The sequence below is a fragment of the Dermacentor variabilis genome, chromosome 5 (genome assembly GCF_050947875.1).
Source record: "Dermacentor variabilis isolate Ectoservices chromosome 5, ASM5094787v1, whole genome shotgun sequence".
NCBI lineage: Eukaryota > Metazoa > Arthropoda > Arachnida > Ixodida > Ixodidae > Dermacentor > Dermacentor variabilis.
In genome coordinates, this window is record NC_134572.1 from 59,572,687 (window position 1) to 59,588,342 (window position 15,656).

Here is a 15,656-nt window from a genome sequence, read left to right on the forward strand (position 1 = left end):
AATCAGTGTTTTCGTCAACAGATAACATGTCCGACACATTTGCTGACCCCTAGTTCCACCAAACAGACACTGCAGCCATTAGGGCCACCATTGGAGTCAGACGTATGCGTGCTGACAAGTAAACAAATTATCTGATGAGGGCCAATTTCATAATTGAAATATCAAAAGTTTTGGTCCATACAGATGTATGGGTGCTGGCCAGTACCTGTGGTTGTTATCAAATTAACTGAAAGATTAGATTAACTGGAGCTGGATTAACAGAAGTCTACTGTATAATTCTAGTAGTATATGTAATAGAATAATAGAATGATGTAAGACATCATATAATCAAACATTGGCATAATAAATCTCAGTTTAGTGAAATCCACAACATAAGATTATTTCTTAACTTCCGGAACATAAGTTCCCTTACACATTAGCAAAACCATGGATGGTAACACCCAAGTAGTTTTCCTGGGACAGATGTTCAATTTCCGCAGTTACAATATTGAGAGAAAAAGAAGCTCTTTATTGGAAGGCAGAGAGATATGCTTGCATGCATACGACCACTGACATAACACTCTGCATAGAAGGGCTGAAGGGGATCAAAATATTCCCGAGTAAAGTGGAAAAAATGAAAATAAAAATAAAATGAGTGAGTAGACCTGATAATGATAATTACAGCTGTGAGGTGATGGAAACATGTACTAGCTGACTTTGCCCACGCATTCTCCTTGTGATGCAATTCTTGGCACCAAATGTGCAACAGGCTTCCTCCACATAGCGTTCTTATAACTGGCTAGTGCCTGTAAGAAGAGTTTTTGCAAAAGGCGATGAGAAGAGCAGTTACTGCTGTCAACAGTGACACCAAGGTTATACCATATAGCAGATTATGCATCAACACTTTTGAAAGGGCATGATTTGTACAGTGAGCATCAAAAGTTTATGGATCATGAAATCAGAAAAGCCTCAATGTTTGCACAGCCTGGGCAAGCAGCTTGGTATTCAATGTTGCAGCCTCTACTAGTACTACAATATGTAAACAGCATAGTGGTACACAGTTTTGCTTGCTGTGAGCTCATGCTGCTTGGAAATACAACTTTTTCACGAAACGCATGCTCCATACACTTTCGACACTGGCTGTACATTGTGTATATGTATACTGAATGCACATTACTCTGTCTGTCCCTGTAATACAGATTACAGAAGGTTTCACAAAGCCCAAATGTGTGGTTACGTAACCACAGTGGAGTGGACCACAGGCCTAGAAGTCTTGGTCACAGCATGAATTCGCACATTTTTCTTCCTTAGACTATGAAGACAACTCTGGATACCCTGTTGAAGATGGCCAAGTGGACTCTGATGCAAGTAAACAGGATGAAGACGGGGACCATGAGAGCCAAACAGGTGAACAGCCAAGCTGTCTTTATGCACTTATTAAATAAGCATTGCACCAATGCCAGTGGCCATATATCAAACTTCCTTTAATGGACCATTGATGAGAAACACTAAACCAATTAACTACTCATTAAAGACTACAGTTTCACCTCACTATAACAAAGTTGCATCTGGCACAAAAATACCTATGATAAATCCTAAAGAGCACGAGGTAGCAGGTTCGATCCCGGCCACGGCAGCTGCATTCTGATCTGGGTGTAATGCAAGAACGCTTGGGTACTGCATTGGGTTTATGTTAAAGAACTCCAGGTGGTCAAAATTAATCAATAGTTCCCACTATGGCTTGCCTCTCACATTCAGATTGTGGTTTGGCTCGTAAAACCCCAGAATTAAATTTTAAGTTAAATTTTATATTCATTACAGTTGTCTTCCATTATTTTGACCCTGAAGGGGCCGACGAGATTGTTTTGTCTGGCAGGTCGGATTAAACAGGATGCAGAAAAATTGGCAAAACACTTCGCTGATTCATGTGGAAGTATTTGCCCGATTCTAACACACCATGGAACCAAACGGAAATCCGGTTTCTATGCCTACAAAGTGAAAAACTAACATAAAACTGACATGAAAGCCCCTGAAAAAAGCAGAAACCTGATATGCATTCCATTTTTTAGTAAGAAAAATGAGCAAAGGTCTCATGCGTTGCGCAACTGCGGCTAGGTTCCTAAAGTCTTCACCGTAATACAGCAGTGTTATGCGGTAAAGCATGCGAACGCGGGTTTGCTTTTGTATTTGATTTCATTGCACAGGTAATTTCAGGCCCAGTATGTTTTTGGAAAAGAAAGGGTATGCGTTTGAGGCTAAATACCATAATCGTATGCTGTGAGCTACCGTTATTCAAAATCTTCCTAGGTAGGGCGTTGATACATGTGCATTCAATGCATTCACTGTCTGCGAAGCTCAGCCGTGATTGACGCTGACACTGAAGGGGCCACGATTGGGGTCACCACAGGGACCAGGCACATGCATGCTGACTGGTCAAGTTCAAATTATCTGGCATAGGCCAATTGTACTACAAAAATAGCGACAGTTTGGACCCATAAAGTGCATGGGCACCTGCTAAAACCTGCGATCGGGATCGAATTAACTGAAATATCTAGTTAACCAGAGTCAAATTATGGAAGTCTACTGTTTAAGCACACACGCTAAAAAATTTTTTCTGTGGAAAGAAATGCATATGTGATGCCACTGATGAGCCAGCAAAGTGTCTCCTGTCAATTTTGGTTTGATCACCTCTTGGTGCCTTGCCATGCCGATACATAGCACATGAACGGCACAATCGTATAATTGGTGCAGTCACACGGGATAGGCACATTGAGTTTTTTGGCTTGGCTGGCTCCAAGCCAAGACATTTCTCAAAATGTGAACATACGTCCAGAATCTGCCATTTAATGTTACTGTTGCTGAGTATTTTGACATTTTCGCCGCTGGAATACATACTTTGAGATACAAGCAAACAAATTTTCATTTCACTATGACAGACGTTCCCTGGGATCGTGCAATTTTGGTTTTGTATGGCAGTAGAGCACTTGTTAAGATAATGCATGGCCATTCAAAGTTTAGATTTACTTCCTTATATCCAATAAATTCATTATAGTCGTGTTGCAGAATGATTGGCTATGTGCGACTAGGGGAGAAAAAGAAAGAGCAATATTTCCTTTTTACACTTGATGTGCAAACAGCAGCACTGTTGACACCTATGTGATGCCATGTATTTTATGGTATTATCATGTAATCGTGCCTTTGACTTGAAGTCCAAAGTTTGATGGCAATCCGTCTGGCTGGGGAAATACATTGAATAAATGTGAAAAGATACACTCCCTTATGGGGAGCCATAGGAAGCGACTACTGGGGGGCTTCGGGGCCCGAGCCCTCTCCAGAGTTTTCCGGAGGGGGCAGAGCTCCCCACCCCCCGGAGATGCGGAAACCTCCACCCTCCTCCCCTGCACCCCCCTCCCCCCCCCACACACACACTCCTAAAGTTTCATTACCAGAAGTTTGTCACCTATATCATTTGAGGTTTCTTTTTACTTGCCTTGACCTCACTGTATTTTCTCACTTCAACATTGTCTTAAATTTCCACTGTAAACATCATGCACATACACAATATATTTAAATATATGCACAGGACAACGCTTACTATATTTTTCAAAGAGAAGGAAGTAGCCAATTAATAACTATTTCTAAAGGTATGGATAGCCTATGCCTACAGAATGAATACATTACTGTATGTTCACCTCACTTTAAATTGTTTTGCATGCTTTTTTGACCCTGAAAAAAACCTGCAGACGTCAATGATCCCTTCGGCAGAGTCTTTTATCAACAGCGTGTGAAATGAACACGAACCATATATGTGTCTCAGTATTGCTTCTCTTTCTTGTAAGCAATGCTAATGACTAATGAAAAAAAAGAACTCTTCTAATCATTTACAACATTTATTAGGGATGGAAACATCGTCATTTGCACGCAGAGGCGATAAATATATATACGGTGTCCCAATTAACTATCATGTACCCAGATTTACAAAAAAGAGCAATTGCGTTACTCGAAGCAAACCTAGTGCGTATTGTTTCTCGCCAGTATTTTTTTTTCATGACCAAGATTCGAAGCTCGGGAAAACACAACACGTTGCACAGTGCCGGTTCCCGAAAGTCAGCTTCACCTCAGTGCAGCATTGTTACGCTGTGAAGCATACGCAAAAGTATTTGCGGTGAAGCATAACAAGCGTGGCAAGGGGTAATTGTCCCGGGACACAGTATGTATTCCTTCATTATACACGCTTGCACTCGCCATCTCCTGTCACAGTACGAGCACCGATATGCCAAATAAGTGTAATGGCAGGCCTTCAGAACTTTTTCGGATGTGCCTGTGACGATTTGAGCCCTTAAGGACAGTAAAATACATGCATTCATTTTTTATAACTGCCCGATTTTCGGAAGTTTTCGCGGCCCCCAGGGGGTCTGAAAAATCGGATGTTGACTGTACAACTGAGCGAGAGGATGCTTCAAACGGTCTGTGGGGCGAACGCGCGGCTGAAGGAGGATGAGAACAGAAAGGACCTACGCATTGACGAATGAGCATGAAAGGAAGCATGCTGCCACTTTTTTGAAGGAGCTTGAGCTCAAAAAAACAAAAGTGCTGGCTGATGCCAAGATGAAGGTGTCCCTAATACAAGCCAAAATAAACTGTTTAAAACAGTGAAACGCAACACTTAGGCATTGTGCATGGGCTGAGAGTATGTCAGGACACTTGAGGTTACCGGCTGTTGAGAGAGAATCTCACTGGTGACAAAGTTCAGCTCTCATATCAATGAGCTTGCAATCAATTGATAGAAATAGTTCATCTTCGAAAATATTTGCTTCTGTACTAATCTCCTTTTTATTCGTATTTAGGAATGTTTGACAATGGGTTTCACCATTTTTTTTCAAATATATTTTTTTGCTATGCATTTTACTAACACCTTCCTTCTGTTTTTGTTTTTGAATAAAATAAACGCTACTCCTTACTATTCAAACTGGATTAAGTTTTTTCATTTTTTAACATGCTTACTAGATAGTGACACCATCGGGCGACATGGTGTCAGCCCATCTTAACATAAAACAAAGTTCTGTGTCACTCAGGGAATCTTGCAAAGGCACTCAGGGAAATTGAAAATGTCAACTTGGAAGACAAGACACCCTGGTAATATTCTTTTATCGCTAAGCAAATAACAGCCAGCAGAAATTGTCAAATTGCCAATGACTGTGACATGTTTGCTCATCACATAGTATGCTGCCTCTGACGTGTTTGAAATTCCAAAAGTGAAATTCACTAATATAGTAAGCCACTTTCGTGTCTCTGGGTCCCTGACCAAGCCTCATTGCAAATTTTAGCACCGTCTAGGGAAAGTGTCACCGCAAGAATTTTTAATATTCATTCATAACGGGAGATAGTAGAAATTGAAATGTCGCATTGCCATGCTACCAGGGGGTGAGCTTCACTGCCAACATAGACACGCTCTCCTTGTGCCTGGACTAGTATCCTCAAGTGACTTTTCTTTCCTGTCTTCTCCCGTACCTGAGCCAAGGGACCACATCACTTTTATGCCGGGAGCGCCACCTCCTTCTTTTTCTCTTCTCTCTTTGTGCTATGTGTTCGCAGTGACTTTGCATTGGATAATTTACCAAGGTCACGTGCCATAATGGGTGATGTAGCAAGTACTGCATCTTTCCCTGTGACCCTGTGACTCTCCGATTAGATGTGGGGATCTCTCTCGAGTAAGAGTGCGTGGGCTTCTGTTTGAAAGTTTGGCTGTTTTCACATTGTGCAGCCACTTGATACTCTGCGAACATAAGTGCCACTGGGTTACCTACACACCGCTCGTGTCTGTTTGCAATGCCCAAACATGGTGAGGGGCCCGTTAAAGTAACTATAAAGGATCCATAAAGATCTGCTTGTTTTAACTATACAGTTGTTCTTTTTCTGAAATGTTCAGCTCATATGCCTCTTTTATCAAAGCAAAACTTCTAATGGCTGCATCATCAGTGCCAGTGAATTCGAGTGCTCACTCTTGAAAACAATCTCCTTAGAGAGAGCCTGTAGTTAACATGTTATATGCCAAGTTACGAATTGACATCCATTGCATGTTTTCAGTCTCTTATCTGCTCATAGAATAGTAGTTCTTTGCTTGACATGACCTCAACCGCAGAATGCTTTTGGCCACTTGGTAATGATACCCTTAAGTCATTTCCATGCGGGCAGTGCCAATGGCACTGGGCTTAAAGTGGCCAAGAACCATCCCTGGATTTAGTAAGTCAACACGCCACACAGGCAGAGCATGAATCTATGGATGTCTCAGTGAAATTTTATATTTATGTGAAGGGTGTCTAAGTCAAACGAGGGCTTGTTTATTCTTCAGGATTACGAAACATGTTCAGACACATATAAGTGGTCTCAGTTATTGAGCTAATATATTGTGAAACTGACGCACCTACATCAACCGGCTTTTTGACAGTGCATAGATGCCAGCAGCATAGGATTTCTCCTTGCGCCACAGCCATGAACGGACAGCCTACTTGACGACATAGTCGCTGCGCAAGTGTTGGCCTCCCATAAACTCACTCAGTGGTGCAAACAAATGATAGTCACTTTGAGTGAGGTCAAGACTGTATGGCAGATTTGGCAGGACCTTTCAGCCAAGGCCACGCAAAGTGTACATTGTGCAGTGCAATGTATTCTGACAGACATTGTCATGGATGAAAGGAACACCTGTGGTAATCAAGACGGGCCATTTCTTCCCGAGTGCACTAAGTACATGTTAAAGAACCTCACAGTAAAACTCAGTGGTTTCAGCACTGGGGAGGAAATCAGATTAAATGATGCCAAGTTCATCCCCGAAAATAGTTATCTGAATTTCACTGCTGATGAGCCGTCTCGTCCAGCATCGCCTTCCACTAACACGCAATCATCTAGAAGCTATTTACATCACCAAAATATTGTGATGCAGCTTAAAAGCTTGTCCCCACGTTGAGCTTGAAGTATTGCATGAATTCCACTCAGTTTTAGGCCTTCATTTGTGACAAACTTCATTACAATCCCTTGTTCCATAAATGTGTTCACAGGTTCCACTGCCATCTTGTTTAACACATCACTTCTGGTTCAAAGCGACATCAGTGCACCACGGCTTGATAGCCAACAAGCATCTTATCAAAGCATGTCCAACCGATGGTACTAGTGCTTATATTTATGTACGTATTACAGTAAATCTGGGCTTTAATTGAACTACTTTCATGCATAGCCTGTGGAACTAACAAGCGATAAGCAAAGATATGACTTGTTCTTTGTTTCTTTTTTAATAAAAAAATATCCTTAACATAGGGGCAGAAGCGGAGCCAGAGGAGGTGGGTAGCCTGCGAGTTCGTATTCGTCGGTATGGCCGACGCAAGTCGAAAGAGCCTGGCAAGAAGGCTGCCACTTACCAGGAGTTGGACTTGCCATCTGAGGACAAGTCAAAGTTGGAGACTGCGCTGCGAGACAGGCTACAGAAAGCTGGTGTTACTGCAGGAGGTAAGCAGCGATATTTAGGTGCACATTGAATGGAAATGCAAAGCCAGGCCTATGTTTATACTACATTATGCAACAGTGTGAAGCTGGGCTAGTTGGTTGAACAACGTTCCAAGAAAAACAGCGCAGCAACAGCACCGCTGAAAGAGGAGACAGCACAGCTGCTGTTGTTTCGTCTTTCCCTGGTCCTGTTGATGCACTGTTTTTCTCTGTATGTTATACTCTTGCAAAGCAGACAGATTGCTCTTTCGGACAGAATGTTTTGATGACGAATATGATCAAAAGACGTCCTCAGCTATAAAAAAGTGTACAGTTGCCTTGCAAAAGAAGTCATGTTGCAAGGCCCTTGCTGTTTGGGGCCTGTAGTACATAATGATTATTTTCATTTTTCATTCTTTTTGTCCTTTGTCACAAAGCCTTCGTTGTCACTAATGTCGGCCGCTGGCTGTGACAGATAACATACGACACACACATTAGAGCACTAACTTGCTGTCACTTTTGCTTGACTTAATTGGTTTGTCCTTAGTGTCTGTTTAGTAGTCCTTTCTTGTCATTGTTGGAGTGCTGTTATGGAAAAGCTCTTGAGCAAGGAGGCAGGCTGGAAATAAAATTTTAATTCATGCCGAGTATTATTACCTGCTCTTTTTACCTTCTGTGTTGGATCTTTGATGCTTGCATCAATTTAACCTAAAACAATTGCAAAATATTCATTTCCTTCATTCTATTGTTTTTGTGTTATAGACTCACTGTAGTTGAGTTCAATATTGGTTATGTGACGGCTTACTTGTTTGCTGTAGCTTGTTTCCCTTGAGAATATTTTTCTGTGCATCCGTGCTGTGGCTTTGCGCAGGAGTTCTATCACTTGTTATGGCAAGACCGTATGAAACATGCAAGAAACTGAGTGCTCACTTTTGAAGTAGTGTTACCTCTATTCCTGTCTTTTTTTTTCTTATTTTTCTTTCTTTCTTTTTTTTACAGGAAGGAAAATTGAAGTCAAGATCATCACTGCTGGTTATTACGATGACGAGGAAGCCAAAGGCTTGAACGTTCTTTCTCCAGAAGAGACTCGGCAGTTTCAGAACATGATAGTGACCCTCCTGGTAAGTATTTAAAATTAATATTTCAGATGTTATTTTAGTAAAAGAAAGCTTAACAAGCTTGTTATTGATGTTCATATTGATAAAACAGATGGGAAACCAAGAGGCTGTCCAGGAGATTGAAAAGCACCAGAGGCTAGAGAAGAACTACAATTTCGTGTGGAACAACGAAGAGACCAATACGGAAACCCCAGCTTCAGTTGCAGAGGATGAGGAAGAGAGGTAGCCATCACATGCTTGCACGACATCGCAAGACTAGTCATCACCACTGTCCGTAATTTGTACACGAACTTTCATCACTTGAGAAGGTGTGAACGGGAGGGGGTGGGAAGGGAAACGTGCAGTGTGGCTGTAATTTTAAGCACTCATGGAGGGCACCTCATCACCTGTTCGCATGCAGCAGGTATTGGTCTCGGCTCATTTGCTGAAGTTGTGAACACACCTTTTGTATATGTTTTCACTGCATTGTTACTGAAAATAAAAGTGAGATAGTATGTGGAATCCATGCTATTTCGAAACTTGCTGTGCGCACCTAACATGTCTTCGTGTTGGGCAAACTGCTTCATCATAAATGGTGACAAAAAGCACAACAGGATAGAACACGGAAAGGGCATATAGGGGCAAAGGTGGACAAACAAGGCCATGGCTATGGTGGCTCTGCTGCTGACTACAAGGTCATGGGTTCAATTCCCGGTCACTACGATCTTGTTCTGATGGGGGCGGAATGCAAAAAGTACTTGTGTAAGTACTTTAAGGTGCTCAGTAAAGAAACCCCATGCGGTCAAAATGAATCTAGAGTCCCTCCACTGTGGCGTCTTCTTTAGCTCCATGTTGCTTTGAAACTTTGAACACCAACAGTCATTCGGAATGTCATACCATAACAAAATAAAAGAAACTACATTCAACTGTCTGCACAAGATGTTTCCACTATATCTTGTGCAAAGGAGGGCACTGAAGTAGTATGGAAAGAAGTGGAGAACATAAACAGAAGAGATGTCTTTCCCATTAATCTTCTCCACTTTTTATTGAGATAGCAGTTTATATGGACACTTCAGAGAAATTTCCGTCGGTGTTACTCTGATCCTACTCTGGTGGTGGCTGCATATGGTGCAGCTGCACAGGTCCCATCTTGAAAGCTGCCGCCCCCGCTCTTCCTCATACCAACATTTTGACAGTGAATCTTCGTGGTCGTCAAGTGAGATGTGTTCATGTTTGCCTGAGCGTGCGCGACGCCATGCTTGCTAATTTAGTTGCTAAGCAAATGTTTACAAGTTTATACAGCCAATAAAACTACTATCCCTACCTCGTATAGCTGTCTAGTGATTTGCCATTGCAATCAATGGTTGGCTTTCAGGCTAAACTGCAACATTTTTTTCCTTAGACTTTAGAACTCTCCTTTGCACGAAATGTCTCACCAACTAGCCCAACGGTTTACTATTCTGATGTTTACGCAGGTCACAGAAAGATGTTTATGTTGCATAATGTTTTAGCATTTTCACTTATTCAGTGAGATCCGTCGTGATAGCTCAGCAGTTCCAGCATTGCACTGCTGAGTATGAAGTTGCAGGTTGCATCCCAGCCACAATGGCCGCATTCTGATAGGAGCCGACTGCAAGAACGCCTGTGTAGTAGGCGTTGGGTGTACGTCAAGAACTCCAGGTGGTCAAAATTGATCCGAGTCCCCCATTACAGCATGCCTCATAATCAGGTCACAATGTTAGCTTGGAAAATGGCAGATTTCAATTTTTTTTTTTTTATTAGGTGAGCATTCATCTCTTTTGGAATTCTTATTTTGTCAGCTACGAAAACTACTCTTTTGTCTTTTCAGGGATGGGAGGGTAGGCACAATGCCTGTTCACCTGCTACACTATCAATTTGATTTTGCAGGCTTGCCATAGTAATACCAAGGTCAAATGTCTGCATAAATTTGGATGTTCCGAGTTGTAGCAGACGACTGTTCAGATTTCCATTCTTCCATTTGTTTGCAGTTGTACAGCGCAAGATCTGCTGACTCAATTTGATGTCAAATCTAGTGTATCAGAGGATGTGTCTGAAGCATCGTCTTAAAACTCACTCTAGGAGTTCGTCAGTTCAAAGGGACACCAGAGAGCAAAATAAGTTGAGCTGTATGAGTAAATTATGCTTCTACAATACCAAAAATTTGGCAAGAATTCGTCTGCTATGATTGTCTAAGTTACACAAGAGCATTCACACAGCACACACACTTAACTTTCACTACAGCCGATTGAGCTGTAATGGAAGTTGTGAAGTGGTGGTGTGTATTTCTTTGTTCACTTTTGCAGCCAAACGCACCACACATCTCTACAGACCTTCTAACCCTCCACATGCAAGCTGTGCATGTGCTTCGATATTGTGACAGCACAATGGTGGCGGTGCCCTTTCGCTCTTCTGTTTCACATATTCCACACCCCTTCTCAGCTGTAGATGATAGGTTCTCACTACCAGGTTGCAGGCCAGGGTTCAATTCCTCACAGGGACTAGCTTTTCTTGATTGTTTTTACACAGTCTTTGTACCAAGGCAAGGAATGCTTTCATATTGTTACGACACAACCAATAGTGACACCAGTCAGAAGATTATGAAGAATGGGGTTTTTTCGTGCAAGGGCCAGGGATGGCCAAAGAGCACCAAGAAATGGTGTGGGAAAGTCAATGATGCATTGAATGAAATCTGTAATATGTACTGTATCGAGGCTGTATAGAGGCCTAAAATATTCTATAAGGTGCGTAAAATATACGAGTATTAAAATAATGTCAAGGACAAGTGATGTGAGCAATCACCATAAAATATATTCTACAATGAAAAACACTAAAAAGATGAGTCAATTCTACTAGCATTACTGCCTCACTAAGAGCCTTGAGCCCAAGGGTGTGGAGGCACATGCTCTACTAAACACTAAGCTCACAGCAATACCTTCAAGATAGAGGGAGGGCTACGAATCTCTCGAGCTAATCATGCAGCACACATCATTTTAAAAGTTAAGCGCTGCCTTGGTTTCAAGCAGAGGTTCTGGGCCAAGAAACAGTGTCAGATCCAAGGGGATACATTGTCTGTACGCCAAAGTGCCATCTTTGCTCTGCTTCTGCTTCCTGGCACTCCAGCAAGACGTGGAGTACAGTCGGCCTTTCAACACATGTGGATGTTCAGCGCCAGTTAAAATGTATAAGTGTGTACCACATGTATGTCCCATTCTGAGGCGGCAAAAGAGAAATTCAGATTGTCATGACTTTGTTAATGATGGCTAGTTCCCTAGCAGTGGCTTAATTACATGGAGCATATTCAATGTTTGCTCATCCCACAAATGTTGCCAATAGCTCCCGAGTGTTTCACATAGAAATGGCTTCAACGCTGTGGCAGGAACGAGCATGGACAGATTTCTAGGTTTTGTTGCTATGGGAGTTGCCATATTATCTGCAAGCTCGTTACCACACACCATACCATACACAGATACATCTGTGTCCAGGCACCCGGCATATTAGAACCTGTTGGTTAGATGCATGTATTCTACAGCAGTGTATAGAGGTTGTTTATTACGGGACTTTTCTGTTTTCGTTACAATTGTAAAGTTTTGATGACACTCAGGGAATCTGTGAATATGATGGCCTTTGGGGGCTTTGTTTTCAATGTGTTTGGTAGCAAACAGTATTGCATAGGCCTCTGCCATACTGGTTTCAGGATGTAGAAAGTCAGATTCTGAAAACGATGGGCCGACTGCCGCGTAGGAGACACCGGCCTGTGACTTTGACGCATCTGTGTAAAACTCTGGGCAGGTTTACTTGGATTGGAGCTGTCGAAAGTGCATATGTATGTATTTCTTTTTCTTGATTTCAACTAAGATGTTATGAACTCACGTTTGTTCCCTCACCCAATCTGCTCTTTTCTTATCCCTTAACGTTACACCTATCATTCTTCTTTCCATAGCTTGTTGCATCATCCTCAACTTAAGCAGAACCCTTTTCGTAAGCCTCCAGGTTTGTGCCTCGTACGTGAGTACTGGTAAGACACAGCTGTTATACACTTTTCTCTTGAGGGATAATGGCAACCTGCTGTTGATGATCTGAGAATGCCTGCCAAATGCACCCCAGCCCATTCTTATTCTTCTGATTATTTCAGTCTCATGATCCGGATCCACAGTCACTACCTGTCCTAAGTAGATGTATTCCCTTACCACTTCCAGTGCCTCACTACCTATTGTAAACTGCTGTTCTCTTCCGAGACTGTTAAACATTACTTCAATTTTCTGCAGATTCATTTTTAGACCCACCCTTCTTCTTTGCCTCTCCAGGTCAGTGAGCATGCATTGTAATTGGTCCCCTGAGTTACTAAGCAAGGCAATATCATCAGCGAATCGCAAGTTACTAAGATATTCCTCATTAACTCTTATCTCCAATTCTTTCCAATCCAGGTCTCTGAATACCTCCTGTAAACTTGCTGTGAATAGCATTGGAGAGATCACATCTCCCTGCCCGACGCCTTTCTTTATTGGGATTTTGTTGCTTTCTTCATGGAGGACTACGGTGGCTGTGGAGCCGCTATAGATATCTTTCAGTATTTTTACATATGGCTCGTCTACACCCCGATTCCGTAATGCCTCCATGACTGCTGAGGTTTCGATTGAATCAAACGCTTTCTCGTAATCAATGAAAGCTATATATAAGGGTTGGTTATATTCCGCACATTTCTCTATCACCTGATTGATAGTGTGAATATGGTCTATTGTTGAGTAGCCTTTACGGAATCCTGCCTGGTCCTTTGGTTGACGGAAGTCTAAGGTGTTCCTGATTCTATTTGCAATTACCTTAGTGAATGCTTTGTAGGCAACGGACAGTAAGCTCTATAACTTTAGACTTTTTTTTTAAGTATCATTACCATGCTTCAAAACTGAGATAACAATAGCTTCTTTCTATTTACATGGGGAAGATACCCAGCAGGCCAGATAGTATTGAAAAGAGTGAGTAGTGTGATTTGCATGTCGGAGCACAGGTGCTTAATCATATCGCACATGATTCTATCAAGGCCCGGTGCAGGGCTCTGACTGCTGATAAGGAAGCCTTATGTTCGGCAATGCTAAAAGGACAGTTGTAAGGTTCATTTGGGCTACATTTCTGGTTCAGGGGCTTACATTCTTCTTTTGTTCTGTATATCAGAAAGTTATCCGAATAGTAGGTGGAGCTAGACATGCGCTCAAAGTGTTGACCAAGAGCATTGGCCTGGTCTTCCAACTTGTTTCCTTCTTTATCCACCAGGAGCAATGGATGAATTTGTTGTCCCTTGAGCCTCCTTAGCCCGTTCCATACTTTTGCCTCTTGTGTGCATGAATTAATGCCAGAAAGAAACCTTTCCCAGCTTGCCCTCCTAGCTTGCCGCCGCATTCGCCTTCCATATTTAACGTTTTTGAATTCGATCAAATTTTCTGCAGTTGGGGATCAGCTAAGTGTGCCCCATGCTTTTTGTTTTTTCCGCGCTTCCTTGCACTCATCATTCCACCATGACAGTCGTCTTGCCCTACATGATATTGCATCAGCTTGGCGATGTTGACTACGAGATCGCTATGATGAGCCTTTACTTTGCCACGAGTTCACTTCCCTTATAGTTAACGAGTCGGTGCCTTTACAGGCGCGGATTGTGTTACAGTGCAACCAAGAGTGGTGCCAGTCAGAAGAAGATATGATGTGTAGATTAAGAATCAGTCTCGACAGCCACCTCGTTTATGTATTGTTGCCTCTCTTGTAAATACTGTAAATACATTTTATATGTGGCTGCCACAGTGTAACAATATTTAAAAAATCTTCTCTTATTGCACAAGCAGCCTTGATAGACAAGAAAAGACGCAGAAAAGAAATACGAGTTGCAACACCAGGTTCAAGTTCTCGCACAAGTTCACCATGTCATGGATTTTGATGGTGTCTGCTTAGGCATAATTCATTCATTAATGTTAAGAGTTGACTGCACTGTATTCTGAAAGAGCCAAATATTGACTTGGCAAGTTGCGAGAACATTCACTGTGCCACAACAGCCCACTTAACAAAACTAGTTTAAAATTCACGTCACATTAACATAGAGACACTGGGGTCTTGGTGTGCGATTAATAAACGGAAGCTTGACCTTGATTTTATCTTCTAGCAACTAACCTCTCACCACAAAATTAATGAGTTTGGAAAGAATACTTCGTCAGTCTAAACAGAATGCACCAGCATAAAATGACAGCAAGAGAGTTACCAGAGATGAGGTTTGAGAAGTAGCAAGGGAATTTCCTATGGAGTCTCTCTTTGATAGAATGAGTCGAAAGCGCAGCTTATGGAGGCTCTTACCGGAGTGGCCTACAAGTGCTTGTCAGCTTTGTCTGTTACAGAGAACAGGTACCTGGCAAGAATTTTTTTTTTTCTTCTTCTAGCTGTTCAAGCCCACTTTTGTGTCGTAGCTGTAAAAACCAAAATGAAGCCAAAGGATGACAACTTGCTTTGATGGCAGTAGTACAGTGCAGATAACTATTGTGTACTGGTTTGCCACCTTTTTAAACTCAGGTGCACACTCACTGTAATTAAGGGTTAATTCTGTTCTCCGTGCTGCCCTAAACATCGATGTAAGGTAAAGTGTTCAACTTGGTTTTACACTCACTGTAATTAAGGGTTAATTCTGTTCTCCGTGCTGCCCTAAACATCGATGTAAGGTAAAGTGTTCAACTTGGTTTCAAAGCCAGCTCTTTCATTTCCTTTGTAAATGAGAAAATTACCTGGACTGTGCTGCCTGCAATTTTAAATATGGAAGAGGTTGCATGCCATGTCCCGCTACAAGCAAGCATGTCGAACTTACTTGCTCAGAGGAATGAATTTTGGATTTATTGCACACCGATCGATGTACTGGCTATGCTGAGCATAGCCAACGAACCAGTGCAGCAGAGTGCTGTTATGCAGCCCACCAGCAGGCTCAGTCATACATGCAGCGGCTTTCACACCTTGGCAATACTTTGACAGAACATGGCTCATTGTACTATTTTCTGAAAAAGATTTCTCCTTCATTACAATGTGCTGGCAATCATTTCAAAGACAAAGCTTACAAGTTCA

At 42.1% G+C, this 15,656-nt stretch overlaps 1 protein-coding gene across 2 annotated transcripts in view; it reads left to right on the forward strand.

The window, feature by feature from the left end:
• Positions 1–9,096, forward strand: part of LOC142582642 (uncharacterized) — a 28,603-nt gene extending 19,507 nt beyond the window's left edge. For both annotated transcript variants that reach the window (XM_075692557.1, XM_075692556.1), the window contains exons 10-13: positions 1,291–1,386; positions 7,291–7,479; positions 8,455–8,576; positions 8,665–9,096. In XM_075692557.1, coding sequence (XP_075548672.1) covers positions 1,291–1,386; positions 7,291–7,479; positions 8,455–8,576; positions 8,665–8,799 — 542 coding nt within the window. In that variant the 3' untranslated portion in view covers positions 8,800–9,096. The remainder of the gene's footprint in view (positions 1–1,290; positions 1,387–7,290; positions 7,480–8,454; positions 8,577–8,664) is intronic.
• The last annotated feature ends 6,560 nt before the right edge of the window (positions 9,097–15,656 follow it).